The sequence below is a fragment of the Cherax quadricarinatus genome, chromosome 6, assembly GCF_038502225.1.
Source record: "Cherax quadricarinatus isolate ZL_2023a chromosome 6, ASM3850222v1, whole genome shotgun sequence".
NCBI lineage: Eukaryota > Metazoa > Arthropoda > Malacostraca > Decapoda > Parastacidae > Cherax > Cherax quadricarinatus.
Genome location: NC_091297.1, coordinates 65,372,183 through 65,388,505, shown reverse-complemented (window position 1 = coordinate 65,388,505; position 16,323 = coordinate 65,372,183). Strand labels below are relative to the sequence as shown.

The window sequence follows — 16,323 nt, the reverse complement described above, 5'->3', positions numbered from 1 at the left end:
TTTAGGTGAGGCAGGTAGAGCATTCAGGAGAGCATTAATCAGAATATTAAATAGCATGGGACTAAGAACTCCTCCCTGCGGTGTACCTAAAGACATTTCTTTAGAATCACTTCTGAAGCCTTGGTAGAGGACAGAGGATACTCTATTTGACAGGTATCCTATTATCCAGCAGAGTAAGCTACCACCAATATTCATTTTGGCTAGTTCATGTAGTATAACGGTTCTGTTCGCAATATCAAATGCAGATTTTAGATCAAGAAAAGTGGTAAAACTAGTAGAGGTGTGTGCAGTGAGAAAGGTGGAAATACAGTTCTGCACACTTTTACCTTTAATGAACCCATAGAGGTAGGGGGAAAGTTGATGTCTGATTCTGTAGTACAGTCTGTTAAGCATCATTCTTTCAAAAGTTTTACAAAGACAACTCGTTAAGGAGATCGGCCTAAATGTATCAGGCTGTTGGGGCTTAGGGATAGGCACAATGAGACTATTGGTCCAGGAAGTAGGAAGAACACCCTCAATGTAACTGAGATTATACAGTGCCAACAAAGGGTTATCAGGCACGTGCCTTAGAGTTCTGAGAATATCATAGGTTATACCATCCTCTCCAGGAGCAGTTGATCGACCTTTGGTTAATGCATTACCTAATTCATACTCGGTAAAGAGGCAATCACTCTCATCAATATTTTGGCTCATAAAATTAATCAGTTTCAACATTTCTTCAGAAGTACTCTCTAAATTTTTTCTAATATGAGATGGAAGGCTTTCATGCCTGGATGTTTTGGACCAGTCATTTATGAGGTCATTTGCTTTTTCAAGAGGAAAGGGATGAGCAACATTGCCAGTCTTTTTCCTGGTTATTTTATTTATACCTTTCCAAGCCAAACTCAAAGGGGTGGACCTATTTAATCCACTAACAAACTGTTCCCATTCTTGTTGCCTAAGTTCTTCCTTTCTATTCCTTGCATTTGTTAGTGCAGCTTGGAACGTTCTGAGCAGGTCTGGGGTTCTACATTCACGGTATGCTTTACCAATCCTCCTAGCTGCATGTGTTAGATTGCGCAGCTGTGGATCATTATAGTATTTACATTGGTTTTTATTGTTATTTATAGTGGAGGGTTTTTGTTTCCTATTCCTGCCCACTTGATCTGTGAGAACACTCTCAATAGTGGTAATTAAATCATCATTAAATTTTTGTGTGCCAATGGGCTCGTAATTCTTATACCATTGATCCAAGTGGTTAATAAAGTTGTCTCTGTGTTCTGGTTTGAGAATAAGTTTCCTCCTTCTGTATTTAGCTCCTTGATTGCTGGAGATGTGATCAAGATTGACAGTTGTTAGTCTTGGGAAGTGATCAGATAGAAGATCATCAACTATGACAGAGTCATGCATCGTATATGATGTATTAAATCCAAGACAGAGATCTAGTATGCCACCATATATGTGAGTAGGCTCAGTAGTGCCCACAATTCGAACATTATCATGCTCATTTAGCAATCTCACTAGTTTAGTTCCATTGGTGTTTGTTATAGACCCACCAATATTCTTATGTCTGGCATTAAAATCTCCAAGAATGATGGTAGGTTCACTATTGATGCGATCTGGTAAAGCATCAGGTCGAAGCTGGTTCGCTGGGGCATAGAGATTAAAAATGTTTATGGAAAAATCGCCTGCATATATTTTGACACCATGATACTGCATGTTAACTCGACTCTGCAAGGAAAGGAGTGAATGTGGCAAGCTCTTTCTGACATACATTACACAACAGTTGGTTGACCTTAGGTTATAAGCTGCATATCCAGGCAAGTTTGGTGGAGGTGCTCCATCTTTCAATCTACATTCCTGCAAACAGATGACATCAATATTCTTGGTTGCACTAATATGATGTAAGTCAGGCAACCGCTTCCTGATGGAAGCAATGTTCCATGAAAAGATTTGTAATGTATCCATTGTAGTGAGTTATTACAATCTCTTGCTCATAAGATGGTAATACTATTATGCTTTGACTACAGTGTGCAGGCACTTAAGAGCAAATAGCATAGTTTGTACGTCTTTATCTTCAGGACCTTTATTTTTAAGCATTTTTCGGCATTTTGGCAGCCAGTTAAAAGGCAAGTCTTGAAGGCAAGAGTTATGGGCTTCTTTCTCACAAATTGCTGGAAGCTGAACGGAGATTGCTGCACTTTTGACATCATCACCATGCTCAAGAGCATCATCCTGATTACATATATTTATTAAACTTGTCAGGATCTGTTCAAGATGCTCAATTTTTTTCTGGAAATTTGTTATAATATGAGGAAGGTCAGGCGAATCCAATGCCTCTCCGGAGGATGGCACTTCTGGGTTAGTGCTTCCTTTAACACCTATCACCTTAACAGGTACCATGGTTACATTAGTGTTCTCTGTTTTATCATTCATTGCAGGTAGGTCCTGTGCATCTGACTCATCTCCAATTTCCAGGGAGGTTACCTGTGTGGTGTCCGTCTGACTGTTGTAGTTGTGTGTATTGGGAGAAATGACAAACTCATCCCCATATTCAGGTGTAGCCATAGGTATCTGTAGTGGCAGACCAGTAGCTCCATATGTGCTAGCAGGGATGGCTAGCTCCTCCACAGCTGGTGTGTGTGATGGCATTCTGGTATCACCAGAATCCTTTGCAGTGAGGTGGGGTTCTTGCACACTTTGCAGAGGTTCAGTCTCAGATCTGGCTGTGGTAGACTGGATGACCCCATCCTCGGTTACCATTAAAGGACTGTTATCAAGTTTACATCGAAGGTTGTTTGGGTTCTGACTGCAGTCCTTGTGGGAAACTGTAACACCAACTTCTTTACAGTTAATACACTTAAATTTTCGGCTGTCAGGGCCTACTGTGCATTCTCTAGTTGAATGTTTCCCAGCACACTTACCACACCAAGAATGTAGTATTCCACAGTCTACTGCAACATGGCCATAGTGCTGGCATTTGTAACACCTACGTTTAGGGGGTAGGTACACTTCGATGTTTAGGAAACGTAAACCATGCACCCAGATATTCCGGGGGAGGGGCACAGGACCTACCCAACTGGCAATAATTTGGGATTTTCCTTTAAGTCTTTTAGGCTTGATGATATGCTCACTGAGAGTCAGATGGGATGGGTCCATGCAGAGAGGGTATCCAAAGATTATGATACTGACCCATTTTTTAAAGTGGTGAGTGTCTGATGGAGGTCGGAGCAGCTTAATATCCCCATAAGGTGTACTAAGTAGATCATTGATCAGCTCTTTATTCTGTTCCACAAACACAAAGTTGTGTGTGTTTTTCCTAAATTGGATCCTTGAGTTAGGATGCTTGTTTACAGCTTCCATTAGCCATGCACACTTAGCAGGCAGCGGGGTGTTGTCAAGGAAGTTCAGCTTAACACATTCTTCCTTTGAAGAAAGACTTCTTGCAGCCTCTGTGCACCAAGGACGTTTAGTATCACATTGTGTACGAGTCAAGTGAGTCTGACTACGTCGACGCTCTAGCCCTTTCTCACTTTTTCTCTTTTGTTTACTTTTAAAGGTCTGGAAGCTATCATCATTTCCATCACCTGCAGAAATAGGTTCCTCTATGACAGTTGCCATGTTTGCCAGTGATGATATCTGGTGTAAGACTCACAACACAAGAATTCCTCGCTTATCTTTCCATTATAGCTTATGCAAGAGCAAATATTCACTACAAAGTCAGAAGTCCAAAATAGATCACAAGTGCTCAAGTTCAATGAACACCTCCAACCATACTCAACCCAGACCACCACCACTCAATACGACACACACCCCACCAAAAACACACTCAGAGACCTCTTGTATGTGTTAATAATATGGTACATATAATGATATAATGGATGGTACAGGCGAGGTCTTACACCTTATCACAAATTACAAAGATGAAAAGAGAGAGAGAGAGAGAGAGAGACAAAGTAGGTAATATTGAGCATAAAATTAGAATTCTGACATACATCACATTAAACATGAGGTTCAAATTCAATGATAACTTCCACTTGAGTTAGTTCAGGCTACTGCCACCTAATGTACCTCACTGAAATAATAATATAGCAGACATCACAATGAATGCTGAAGACAACCTCTTACCCCAACCATAGATTGTAAACAGTATTACTAAAAAAAAAAAAAAAAAAAAAAAAAAAAAAAAAAAAAAAAAAAAAAAAAAAAAAAAAAAAAAACTAGGTAATGTTACATTGACAATGAGATAAATCACTCTGGTCGACTTCCTTGGTCCATCCTGGGTAACTCACACGTTACTATGTTATACATGTATGCAAGCATAAGTGTGCAGCTATAGATAGATGAACCAGTACCTAAACAATCTCACTTACACACGTGTTACTATGTATGACAAGTGTTACAAAGTACACCAAGTGTACACTTTTTAGAATACACTTTTGTTGATGTAAATATAGGTGAGAGTGGTACACAGCTGGCCGTAATAAACACACTGAACTTCTCAAGGTCACACACTAGGCCCAGCTTCTGGAGTTACCAGCGTTTTAATGTGTTTATTATGTGTCAGTGCGTGTCTGCAGTCATTAAATTGGTGTATCAGAAGTTAAACACTACAATCCAGTTGATCAAATAGTCTAAAACAATTTACACAATGTATAACTAGAAGTATAATGATTGCAAATTGTTACTATTACAATTTTAACTAGGGGCTAGACCCACTAGATGCGATGGCAAGGAACATAGATGTTAACAGGCTGACTCTTGCTTAACACATTTTAAAGGTAACCGAATTACTCAAGAGAGAAAGTATTCATGAAAGTGAACATTATGCAGCAGTATGCTTGTTCACAGTAAAAATACAAAGCATAAGTTACACACTCACACCACAGATGAACACTGCAATTTGAAATATTACTGGGAATTTAGCAGTAAAGTTTCAGTCTGAACGAGAAAATGTATTAGAAAACACAACAATGACACTAGGACAAGCAACTTAATTATGTAACCGTATTTAATAGTTCAGTTACACTGAGCAGAGCATGTATTACACTGATTTATCAAATGTAAGGAGTCACTACACTGAAGTACACTCTGAGCCTTTTAAAGTCTTAATACAGGCTTACAAATGACAATTAACTGTTGGGGAAAGCAGCACTTAACACTTCTAGCACACGTATGACAGATGAATGTTCACTGTGTACAAGCCAATCACCACAAGCTTACTATGTTTATAAGTGAACCTCTGGCATGTCCCACTCAAAATGTCAGCACTGCAATGCTCGTCAAATTGTTTTCAAGCCACTACAGGAAACACTGGTATGCCAGCAGCACTGCAGAACGTATACAGACATGCTGGGCCCTAGGACAGCTATAACTGCAGGCTGCCTTAGCTTGTTCTGGCTAGCTTTTAGTGCTGCCCTCAAGCTTGCTTGACTGTGCTTGCCAAGCCCGCGCCAACCACCCGGACACCTGCTTGCAGCAAGAAGGCAGGCAGGCACACAGGAGACACTCGCAAGATGAGCGGAGTGCGGCACAGAGGACACGGGCCCTCAAGCACCCATGTGGTCTGGCAAAAAACCGCCTCTAGACCACAAGCAAATAGAGGCGAATGGCTGAGTTCCAAATCGAGGAAGGAGAAGGGACAAGGAAAGGATATTCACCTCGCTAGACACAGGCAATATGGGTGTAGTGGCCTGCAGGTCGCAGTGCAATTTTCAAGGTCATTCACTGGGCCCACAGTCGTCTCGAGAGTTACCAACCCTGTACTACTTGTTAATTACTCCAAACCTGCAGCACTTAACACATCTAGCACACGTGTCTTGGAATGACAGACAAATTTTCACTACATAAGAACTAGTTCTCACAACACCGAAGGTACGGCCGGAACACTGTAGAACGTTCACAAAGGCATTCTGGGATTCAGAACAGATGTAGCCTTGGCCTTCATTGGCTGGCTTGGAGCGCTGTTTGGCCTGGATCAGCTAAACTCGCCCTTATCCCATATGTAGATAATGGCGACGAGTTAAGGGATACCGGTGAATAGGAAAGTCGAGGAAGGGACATTCACCTCACTAGACACACGCAGTATGGGTGTAAGTGGCATGCAGGTCTTATAGTGCCATTTTCAAGGTCACCCAGCAGGCCAGACATTCCTCACTCATTTTAAGCCTATGTAGGTACTGATGGTAGCACAATGTCCTAAGTCAGCGTAATCCACTCATGCAAATAGTTACAACAAATCTGCAGCACTTGCAGAACTCGCATATTGTGGAGTGGAGGGACTTTCATTAGTTTCTTTTTTCTTGAAATACCAGACGTATACTGTGAATTTCAAATAACCTGTAGTTACCAGCGGTCGCAATGTACACAACGAGAAGCAAATATTACTACAGAAAAGGCAACTTTCCTCCAAAAATTTCCACCAGTCAACTATAGTGATAATATGGCATTTGTTGTGGTGGAGACAGAAAAAAACTAGAAAAACTAGATACAGTGATCGATAAACAAGGGTTGATGCTCGACCGTTCGTCATTGTAGGAGCTGCCAGCAATCACCGGTTCTTCAACACGCAAGTTATACTTTTGTATCAATCAAATCACATATTACTTGGGTAGATAATTTCAAGTGGATCCTTCATGTGTTAGCCCAAATCACCGACTAGTACGTTTAAATAAGTGACCCACTGATCAGATCAGACCGGTTCCGAACCCTTGACTAGTCGAACCCTCGACTGGTCCGAACCCTTGACCTGTTTCAAACGGATTCATTGGACAATAAAGCAGACTGTAAACGGATGGAGTCGTAGGCGCCCTTATCAAACACAAACAATAAATATAAAATCAGGAACGTACACCGGTAAGCTGTCCTAATATACAAGTACAGTTAGAAATAGAAATACAAATAGCTAAAGCTTCACTTTAAGGAGGTTATTAATAGAGTATTCAAGAGGTTGCTAGTAGAATTACAGTAAATCAACCATTCAAATCATTATGAAGCTCTGTGTAGTCTGCAGTCAATCAAACAAACGGGCTTCCACATGGATAAATTGTCATTTTTGTGGAATTTGGTGTCACGCCCCTTGTGCAGATATCCAAGAACTAGCTACAAGCAGTATAAAATCAGGGAAGTGTTTTTGGGTATGCCCAAATGAGATCAATCTGTGGACTAAAATCACATTGGTATTAAAAGAGGATAACATCAAAGCAGCCTTCATAGAAAACCTGGAAGCTTTCTACAACAGATGGGAACATAAAAAGTCTGGGCTGGATGGTACTGCCCTTGATGCTGGCCATGCAGTCCGAAACTGTAAGGCTGGAGGTGCTGCCCCAGTAGTCAGTAAATGTGGGGCTGATAGTGCTGTCCTGGTAGACAGTAATGGTGAAGCTGGAGGTGCTGTCCTGGGAGACAGTAATGGTGAAGCTGGAGATTTTGTCCAGGTAGTCGGGAAATATACGCAGGAGGGAATGCATATAAATGACCGCATAGGGGACAGGAGCTGAAGTGGGGAAACAAGTGTAGTCAAAGATAAGATAAAACCAATATTGAAAACTAGTAATACCACAGGAAATAGCAAACAAGAGGACTCCACTAGCAATAGTGAGGATATATTACCAAAAACAACTGGTGAGAGCTACATTGTTGGTGCTAGTAAGGATAGGAATAAGACAGGTAAACATGCACCAACAGGGAATACAGTCACAGAAACCCAAGGCAAATGGAAACCAAGCCTGTGCACATACTCTGCACTTGGTATCTGCAGGCATGGGAAATCTGGAAAAACAGATGGGATGTGCAACTATGGCCACCCTAGAAAATGCCGTGCCCATACGACAACAGGAAAATGCAAACTCCCTTCCTGTAAGCTTTTTCACCCTGAAATGTGTACCTCTTCAGTACAGGAAAGACTGTGCTATAACTTAAATTGCCAGGAATGCCATCTAAAGGGGACAAAAAGATACAAAACATCAAGGCCATGGGAAAACCTGGGTAGCCACAGCCACTCAAGAGGGAGAGGTTTTTTAGTGCCAGGAACGAAAAAAAAACCTGGCAGGAAATGGCAGAAATCGTACACCAAATCCAGTCATTCCTGGAGTGGAACCACAGTTGATGGCCTCCACTCCAAACCAACAGATACAGATAATAATGCGGGAAAAAAAATCCCCCCCCAGTACCAACAATACCACCAGTCCGATGACATTCTTCTTTGCAAATATACAGGGTCTAAAGCCAGCAACAAACAACAAAATACCTTTCATCCGTGGACTGCTTGCAGAGGCATATGCAATGTTCACGGCTTTCACCGAGACCCACATAAAGGATCACTTGGACAACGAAATATGGATCCCAGGTTACAACCTATACAAATGCGACAGAGTGAACAGGCAAAAGGGGGGGGGGGTTGGCCTGTACATCGCAGAGTCACTTGTTTGCACAGAACTGCTTAATGCCTCATATGATGTAGTGGAAGTTTTAGCAGTAGAGATCGAGAACCAAAACCTAGTCATTGTGGAAGTCTATAAGCCTCCGGATGCAACATCCCAACAATTCCAGGAACAACTGTTAAAAATTGACCACTGTCTGGAAAATCTGCCAGCTCCTGCCCCCAACATCTTGCTCCTGGGGGATTTCAACTTAAGGCACCTAAAATGAAGGTATATAGCAAATAATGTTGTTGCAGTAATAACACCAGGAGGCAGCTCTGATGAAAACTCACACTCACACGAGCTTTTAAATCTCTGCACAAAATTCAATTTAAACCAGCAAATAATAGAACCTACTAGACTGGAAAATACACTAGACCTCATCTTCACTAACAATGATGATCTGATACGAAATGTCACCATATCAAAAACAATATACTCAGATCACAACATAATTGAGGTTCAGACATGTATGCACGGATCCCCAGACCAACATAATGAGATTAGTCACGAGGGAGCATTCACCAAATTCAACTTCAATAACAAAAACATAAAGTGGGACCAAGTAAACCAAGTCCTAACCGATATAAGCTGGGAAGATAGACCCCAACTTATGGCTAGAACAGATTAACTCGGTGGCACTCGATGTATGCACAAGGCTTATTCCTCTAAGAAAAAGGAGGAGTAGATGTAAAATAGAAAGAGACAGGCGCTCCCATTACAGGCGACGGAAAAGAATAACAGAGCGGCTAAAAGAGGTCAATATATCTGAAATGCGTAGGGAGTCAATGGTCAGAGAAATAGCAAGCATCGAACTTAAGCTAAAGGAATCTTATAGGAGTCAGGAATTGCGGGAAGAACTAAAAGCCATAAATGAAATCGAAAGAAACCCAAAGTATTTCTTCTCCTATGCCAAATCAAAGTCGAAAACAACGTCCAGTATTGGACCCCTACTTAAACAAGATGGGTCCTACACAGATGACAGCAAGGAAATGAGTGAGCTACTCAAGTCCCAACATGACTCAGTTTTTAGCAAGCCGCTAACCAGACTGAGAGTCGAAGATCAAAATGAATTTTTTATGAGAGAGCCACAAAATTTGGTTAACACAAGCCTATCTGATGTTATCCTGACGCCAAATGACTTCGAACAGGCGATAAATTACATGCCCATGCACTTTGCCCCAGGGCCAGACTCATGGAACTCCGTGTTCATCAAGAACTGCAAAAAGCCCCTATAACGAGCTTTTACCATCCTATGGAGAGGGAGCATGGACACGGGGTCGCCCCACAGTTACTAAAAACAACAGACATAGCCCCACTCCACAAAGGGGGCAGTAAAGCAACAGCAAAGAACTACAGACCGATAGCACTAGAATCCCATATCATAAAAATCTTTGAAAGGGTCCTAAGAAGCAAGATCACCACCCATCTAGAAACCCATCAATTACACAACCCAGGGCAAAATGGGTTTAGAACAGGTCGCTCATGTCTGTCTCAACTATTGGATCACTACGACAAGGTCCTAGATGCACTAGAAGACAAAAAGAATGCAGATGTAATATATACAGATTTTGCAAAAGCCTTCGACAAGTGTGACCATGGCGTAATAGCGCACAAAATGCGTGCTAAAGGAATAACAGGAAAAGTTGGTCGATGGATCTATAATTTCCTCACTAACAGAACACAGAGAGTAGTAGTCAACAGAGTAAAGTCCGAGGCAGCTAGGGTGAAAAGCTCTGTTCCGCAAGGCACAGTACTAGCTCCCATCTTGTTCCTTATCCTCATATCTGACATAGACAAGGATGTCAGCCACAGCACCGTGTCTTCCTTTGCAGATGACACCCGAATCTGCATGACAGTGTCTTCCATTGCAGACACTGCAAGGCTCCAGGCGGACATCAACCAAATCTTTCAGTGGGCTGCAGAAAACAATATGAAGTTCAATGATGAGAAATTTCAATTACTCAGATATGGTAAGCACGGGGAAATTAAACCTTCATCAGAGTACAAAACAAATTCTGGCCACAAAATAGAGCGAAACACCAACGTCAAAGACCTGGGAGTGATCATGTTGGAGGATCTCACCTTCAAGGACCATAACATTGTATCAATCGCATCTGCTAGAAAAATGACAGGATGGATAATGAGAACCTTCAAAACTAGGGATGCCAAGCCCATGATGACACTCTTCAGGTCACTTGTTCTATCTAGGCTGGAATATTGCTGCACACTAACAGCACCTTTCAAGGCAGGTGAAATTGCTGACCTAGAAAATGTACAGAGAACCTTCACGGTGGGCATAACGGAGATAAAACACCTCAATTACTGGGAGCACTTGAGGTTCCTGAATCTGTATTCCCTAGAACGCAGGCGGGAGAGATACATGATTATATACACCTGGAAAATCCTAGAGGGACTAGCACCGAACTTGCACACGAAAATCACTCACTACGAAAGCAAAAGACTTGGCAGACGATGCAACATCCCCCCAATGAAAAGCAGGGGTGTCACTAGCACGTTAAGAGACCATACAATAAGTGTCAGGGGCCCGAGACTGTTCAACTGCCTCCCAGCATACATAAGGGGGATTACCAACAGACCCCTGGCAGTCTTCAAGCTGGCACTGGACAAGCACCTAAAGTCGGTACCTGACCAGCCGGGCTGTGGCTCGTACGTTGGTTTGCGTTCAGCCAGCAGTAACAGCCTGGTTGATCAGGCTCTGATCCACCGGAAGGCCTGGTCACAGACCGGGCCGCGGGGGCGTTGACCCCCGGAACTCTCTCCAGGTAAACTCCAGGCTAGTAGAAACAGTAGTAGTAATAGTGGTTGTTTTAGTAGAAACAGTAGTAGTAGTAGTAGTGGTAGTGTTACTAGAAATAGTTGTAGTAATAGTTATAGTGTTAGTAGAAACAGTAGTAGTAATAGTAGTAGTGTTAGTAGAAACAGTAGTAGTAATAGTAGTAGTGTTAGTAGAAGCAGTAGTAGTAATAGTAGTAGAGTTAGTAGAAACAGTAGTAGTAATAGTAGTATTTGTAGAAGCAGTAGTAGTAATAATAGTGGTAGTGTTAGCAGAAACTGTAATAATAGTGATAATGCCAGTAGAAACAGTAGTAGTGATAGTGGTAGTAATAGTAGAAACAGTATTAGTAGTGGTAATAGTGGTAGTATTAGTAGAAACTATAGTAGTAATAGTTGTAGTATTAGCAGAAACAGTAGTATTAGTAGAAGCAGAGTGATAGTAGTTGTAGTAGTAATAGTAGCAGTGGTAGTAGGAGCAAAATAAGTAGAAGTAGTAAGAATTATGGAGTTCCTTGACCACGTAGATCATCTAAGAGAGGTAATCATGTTAGTGGTAATCAACTATTTACTACGCAGAATAACCCATACGGTTTAGCACTTTTCACACGTATAATAATAATCACTGTACAAGTAATATGTCTTATCAAAAAATATTACTTTCGCATGTCAATACCTAGAGATTATTACTCTAAATATAAAAATAGCGATGACCATAATTTGTGAATCTGGATAATATTTTAAATATATAAAAGAATTTTAAAAATGTTCCTCAGAAAGTCGGACCAAAGTGTTGTCTTAAGTTTGTTTATGTGCTGGTTATTTGTGTATTGTTCCAGACGTATTATTATGATTTTTCTTATTCTTTCGAATTGAAACATATCTGTGGTGCGTAATGAATATTTAATGCCATTACTGGGCTTAGGATTACATAACAGAAGGAAATATAGAAGTATTGATCTTTGCATCACCGCCCAGGAAAGTTGTATGTTAGTTATCGTCTGATAACTGTCTGTGCATACCAGTGGTCTTACGTACCTGCAGTTAAATTTTTATTTATGTAAACATAGAAACTTCTGGAATATTTACGCTAATCAGAAGTCATTCATCATTATGGTGTGATCATACCTCTAGAAAAACAACACAAACAATATAGATTTTGGTTAAGGCACTGATTAGGATATTAAGGCTTGTTTATGTCTTCGGCCGTCGTATTGAGCTTCTTGTGTGACAGACGTTCCCGTAGGTCCGCCACGGTCTCCAGCAGCGGCTGCCCATTGGTCTCCGGCAGCAGGAAGACCAGCATTCCAGCCAGGACGGCACACAAGCCAAACACCAACAAGGTTTGCTCCTCAGTCTGTTGAGAGACATCTTCGTTATGGTGCGACTCTCAGACTAATATTTTTGCCCTCTCTCACCAAGGCCATGAGTGGAATGGCGAGACTGAGGGTAGGTTGTGGGTAAACAGGAAGAGAGACGTTAGAAAGATTAACGAATAGGATAAGTTTGAGAATCTCCAAGAGATGTAAAATAGTTATTACAGTTAAAATATATGAATTATGATGAAAGGCTAAAAGCTGGACAATAGGAGGAAGATAGGAGACATAACCGCATATGAGATCATTAAAGCCCATGAATAAATAGAAGGAGGACTTATTCGTGCCTGCGACACGGACAAATGAGGCCACATCTGTAAATTGAGAAGGAAAAATTGAACCAGAGGGATACTAGGAAATTTGTCTATACATAGAGAATGGTTGATCAGTGGACAAAATTACAAAAAGATGTAATAAGTGATTATCTTCAACCAGTGCTAAGTTTAAAAAATATATGTATGAACAGATTACTGAAGACGCCACAACACAAGCATAGTTCTGCTAAGGCTTATTCTGAACCAAAAGTGCTTCTCGGCCACACCAGAAGAAAAATGCCAATGAAAGATCAGGTACTCCGACTCAAAAAGGCAATGGGACTTGACACCAAGTGTGCGAGAGGGAGAAAGAGCATTGTCTGAGCCACTTACTGAGAGCTACAAGTCATTGAACACGAGACAGTTACCAGAGATGAAGAAAACAACAAATGTACTACCTATATGCAAAAAAGGAGACGGACAGGAAGCGTCGAACTACAAGCCAATTTTCCTGACATGAATACCTTGCAAGGTAATAGTAAAGATAATCGGAAGGAGAGTGGTGAAACACTTGGAGAAACTTGGTTTCACAAAAAGTAACCACCGAGGATTCACAGATGGTAAATCTTGTCTTGCCAACTTATTGGAATTCTATGAAAAATTAAAGTGAAAAAGAAGAAAGAAGGCTGGGCGAATTGCATTTTCTTAGACTGTATGAAGACACTTGATATAAAATCCCATATGAAATTGGAGTAAAATCTTGGTGCACACAAAATTAACAGAAAACTTACTCCGGTGGATCAAAGAGTATCTCAGAGGCAGGAAGCAAAGAGTGATTGTCCAGGAAGAGACGTCAGTGAGGTGCTGCAGGTATCAGTATTAGGGCCAGTACTACTTCTGGTTTATGTGAATGATATTCTAGATGGGACTGAGTGAGATGTATCCATGTATCATGATTAAAACTGATAAGAATATAAACAGAGGAGGATGGGAAAGGCTGCAAATGGAGCTGGACAAATTTCAAGACTTGTCAGGTAAATAGTTACTTGAATTCAATCCTAGCAAATGCAAAGCCATGAAGTGAAAAAAAGATCGGACAAAGAGTATAGACTCGGGGTACAAAGGCTGCAGATCTCACTCAGATAGAAAGATTTAGATGTGAGCATAGTACCTAGCACATCGCCAGAGGCATACATCAACCTTAGCAATCTATGCTCGTCTCGCAAATCTAAGAGTAGAGTTCAGGAGTCTTAACAAAGAGTCATTCCAGGCACTTTATACAACTTATGTCAGGCGCCTCTTGGAGTATGCAGCACCTGTATGGAGCCCACGTCTGAGGATGCATGTTAAAGAACCGGAGAAAGTGCAGAATTAAGGTAGAAAGGCTTGTTCCTGAGTTAAGGGGCATGAGCTATGAGGAGAGGCTAACGGAAATGAATCTGACGACTTTGGAGGACAGAAGAAGAAGGGAAGACATGATCAAAAATATACAAAATACTCAGGGGAACTTATAGGGTAGATAGGGAGAGGGTGTTTCAGAGTGGTGTTCAGGTGTAGATATAGAGTCATTCACTCACCAGGTAGTTTGTAAGGAAGGGAGGCACACAGAAGCCGAGGTGGGCAGCGATTAAACAGGCGGCAGTGCCCCAGGGTCGCAGGGTGGTGGGTAGCAGCTCAGGGGCAAACAGATAGTTGACCTGAAATAAGTATGTCTTGTGTCAAGATGGGTGGACCCAGAAGGAAAAGTCGTATATCCTTGCCTCTACTGCAGGAGGACGAGGCTAATACACGCTCAACAACCAAGTTTTTGTGAATTTATGGGTTTTAAATGTCAAGAAATATTGATTTTTATAGAAGTAGTATTAAAAAACTATTTAAAAAATCGATCCAAAAGTGTTTTATATTGTATTTATAACATAAAATATTATAAAGTTTATTATGGTCAAACTGGGAAAAGTCTTGAACTGAGAAAACAACATAAATATAATATTAGAACTGGACAAGAGTTTAATGCTCTGTTTACTCATGTGAGAAATTTAAACTAACTGATTTTCCAAAGTCCGGGAAGGTTGTGTGAAGTAGGTCAGCGGCTCAAATATAACACAATCAACTTTCATAAAAAAATACTTTTAAAATTATTATAAATATTGCTTTTGGATTACACAAAGTACATTCATTTAAAATTAATAAAATTTGGGTATTTTTAAGACATATTCGACAGGTTAAAAGCTTAAAGCTTGGGTAGAATATAAGCTGTCTGACACTTGTACTGTTGCCTAAGCTGTATGAAATGTCCTTGACCACCTCACCCACATCATCATAAAGGGTCACGTGTTGTATGTTGATCGTCAGGTGTTGTATGTTGATCGTCAGGTGTTGTATGTTGATCGTCAGGTGTTGTATGTTGATCGTCAGGTGTTGTATGTTGATCGTCAGGTGTTGTATGTTGATCGTCAGGTGTTGTATGTTGATCGTCAGGTGTTGTATGTTGATCGTCAGGTGTTGTATGTTGATCGTCAGGTGTTGTATGTTGACCGTCAGGTGTTGTATGTTGACCGTCAGGTGTTGTATGTTGATCGTCAGGTGTTGTATGTTGATCGTCAGGTGTTGTATGTTGATCGTCAGGTGTTGTATGTTGACCGTCAGGTGTTGTATGTTGACCGTCAGGTGTTGTATGTTGATCGTCAGGTGTTGTATGTTGACCGTCAGGTGTTGTATGTTGACCGTCAGGTGTTGTATGTTGATCGTCAGGTGTTGTATGTTGATCGTAAGGTGTTGTATGTTGATCGTCAGGTGTTGTATGTTGACCGTCAGGTGTTGTATGTTGATCGTCAGGTGTTGTATGTTGACCGTCAGGTGTTGTATGTTGACCGTCAGGTGTTGTATGTTGATCGTCAGGTGTTGTATGTTGACCGTCAGGTGTTGTATGTTGACCGTCAGGTGTTGTATGTTGATCGTCAGGTGTTGTATGTTGATCGTCAGGTGTTGTATGTTGACCGTCAGGTGTTGTATGTTGACCGTCAGGTGTTGTATGTTGACAGTCAGGTGTTGTATGTTGATCGTCAGGTGTTGTATGTTGACCGTCAGGTGTTGTATGTTGATCGTCAGGTGTTGTATGTTGACCGTAAGGTGTTGTATGTTGACCGTCAGGTGTTGTATGTTGACCGTCAGGTGTTGTATGTTGACCGTCAGGTGTTGTATGTTGACCGTCAGGTGTTGTATGTTGACCGTCAGGTGTTGTATGTTGACCGTCAGGTGTTGTAAGTTGACCGTCAGGTGTTGTATGTTGACCGTCAGGTGTTGTATGTTGACCGTCAGGTGTTGTATGTTGACCGTCAGGTGTTGTATGTTGACCGTCAGGTGTTGTATGTTGATCGTCAGGTGTTGTATGTTGACCGTCAGGTGTTGTATGTTGACCGTCAGGTGTTGTATGTTGACCGTCAGGTGTTGTATGTTGACCGTCAGGTGTTGTATGTTGACCGTCAGGTCTTGTATGTT

At 41.3% G+C, this 16,323-nt stretch overlaps 1 protein-coding gene across 1 annotated transcript in view; it reads right to left on the bottom strand.

The window, feature by feature from the left end:
* Positions 1-12,081: 12,081 nt before the first annotated feature.
* Positions 12,082-16,323, bottom strand: part of LOC128693902 (solute carrier family 22 member 20) — a 435,254-nt gene continuing 431,012 nt past the window's right edge. The window contains exons 11-12 of the mRNA XM_070081771.1: positions 14,403-14,522; positions 12,082-12,552 (exon numbers count right to left, since the gene is read on the bottom strand). Of these exons, the coding sequence (XP_069937872.1) occupies positions 12,379-12,552; positions 14,403-14,522 (294 nt within the window). The 3' untranslated portion in view covers positions 12,082-12,378. The remainder of the gene's footprint in view (positions 12,553-14,402; positions 14,523-16,323) is intronic.